The sequence below is a fragment of the Trachymyrmex cornetzi genome, unplaced genomic scaffold, assembly GCF_001594075.2.
Source record: "Trachymyrmex cornetzi isolate Tcor2-1 unplaced genomic scaffold, Tcor1.1 C3915687, whole genome shotgun sequence".
Classification (NCBI taxonomy): domain Eukaryota; kingdom Metazoa; phylum Arthropoda; class Insecta; order Hymenoptera; family Formicidae; genus Trachymyrmex; species Trachymyrmex cornetzi.
Window position 1 is genome coordinate 1 of NW_017295269.1, and position 1,626 is coordinate 1,626.

Here is a 1,626-nt window from a genome sequence, read left to right on the forward strand (position 1 = left end):
GGTCCACTTAGCGCTTCAAACGCTACAGAGCATTTGTAGCACTGACATGACTGGTCCATTTGACGCTTTGGAACGCTCCCAGCAATCCTGATTACGTCATCAATACGTCATCGTTTTCGCTCCCACTTCGCTCCAACTGCCTCACCTCGAGAGGTAGGTTAGCTGGAGCGTTCTAAGATATTTGGCGGGAAATCACCTTCACTTTCATTTAGATTTTCAAGATGCAACACCAAATTATAGATCATGAAGGTAACATCTATATCCTGACTGAAGAAGAATATCTTCGTGCTTCAAAAGGTAAAATATTTTTTAAATATTTTTATTTTGTTTTTTCTATGCTGTCGATATGCATGAAGTAGAAAAGGTTAGGAATGTTATATACAAAGATAATATTAACTTTGGTTTCTTTCCTTTTAGATTTAGTATATTGTACCCAATTATTAGAAAACGCAAAAGAGAAAGAAAATAATGAAAATATTGTGCAGCAAGAAATACAGTCTGATAATGAAGTTTATGGTATATATTGTATGAATATACTTATGTATATGTATAGCCCTGGGTATCTATCAAGGAACAAGTTGGAATGGATTCCGATTGGAATTATTCTGTTTTCTCTAGAAAACATAACAGAAATCTACAGAATAATCGGATAATTACGATCAGAATACATTCTGACTTGTTCCATAACAGAACGTTTAGTGCTGTCCATGGGCATTGGTTTGACATGTATCAGCATTCATGTCTATTTTTCTTTTTCTTAATGAAAAAAAAAGAAGATAATAAATGTGGACGTTGATATGCGTGAACTTAATAGTATTTATAATTATAAATCTAAGACAGTACTGTGTTATATTCCTGTATTTACTATTCTTAATAAGTATCAAGTTACTTTTTTTCAATAAATAGCGTATAACAGTTACAAATATTTATCGAAAAACTGACTTTCATTTAGCTTTTAGTTAGTTATCGTTATCAACATAAAAATTGCAACGTTGTTATCAAATTATTATAAAAAAGAACGATAAAAGTAACGGCGTTATTTATTTCCTTGATATTACTGAATTTATTCCAATATACACTGCTGATACTGAAAATATGTAGTATACATGAGTTATAAATTTTCAATACTGGCAAATGTATATATCAGAACGAGGCCTAGATATGTATAATGTTTAATTTCAGATGGCTTTAGATGGGCGGATGAACCTACAAGATTACTTTTAGCAACATATAAACGGCATGAAAATTTATTACATACAGGAAAATTATCTGTAAAGAAATTTTGGGAAATGATATCCAACAAGTTAAAAGAAAGGGCATACGACGTTACAGGACAACAATGTAAAAGTAAAATTAACAGATTAAAGAAAACATATAAAAATGTTAAGGATTATAATAACAAAAGCGGTAACAATAAGCGGACTTGGCTTTATTTTGAGGTATATAATTTTGTGTATATTACACAACACACACACACACACACGTGCGCGCGCGCAAGCACGTACACACAAAATTGCACGATGTGCAAATGCATCGCTCCTTATCCAAGCAGAACAACTATAGTATCAAAATGATGTCAAAATGACTCCAAAATGATCATTAAAAGTCATTTTTCAATCATTTCCG

General features: G+C 31.9%; 1 protein-coding gene across 1 annotated transcript; it reads left to right on the forward strand.

The window, feature by feature from the left end:
* Positions 1 to 125: 125 nt before the first annotated feature.
* LOC108757410 (trihelix transcription factor GT-4) lies at positions 126 to 1,461 on the forward strand (the record flags this gene model as incomplete). Its single annotated transcript, XM_018514063.1, has 4 exons — positions 126 to 153; positions 213 to 297; positions 418 to 516; positions 1,183 to 1,461. Coding segments are annotated over exons 2-4 (454 nt in total), but the record flags the coding sequence as incomplete, so codon positions are not given.
* Between the last annotated feature and the right edge of the window lie 165 nt (positions 1,462 to 1,626).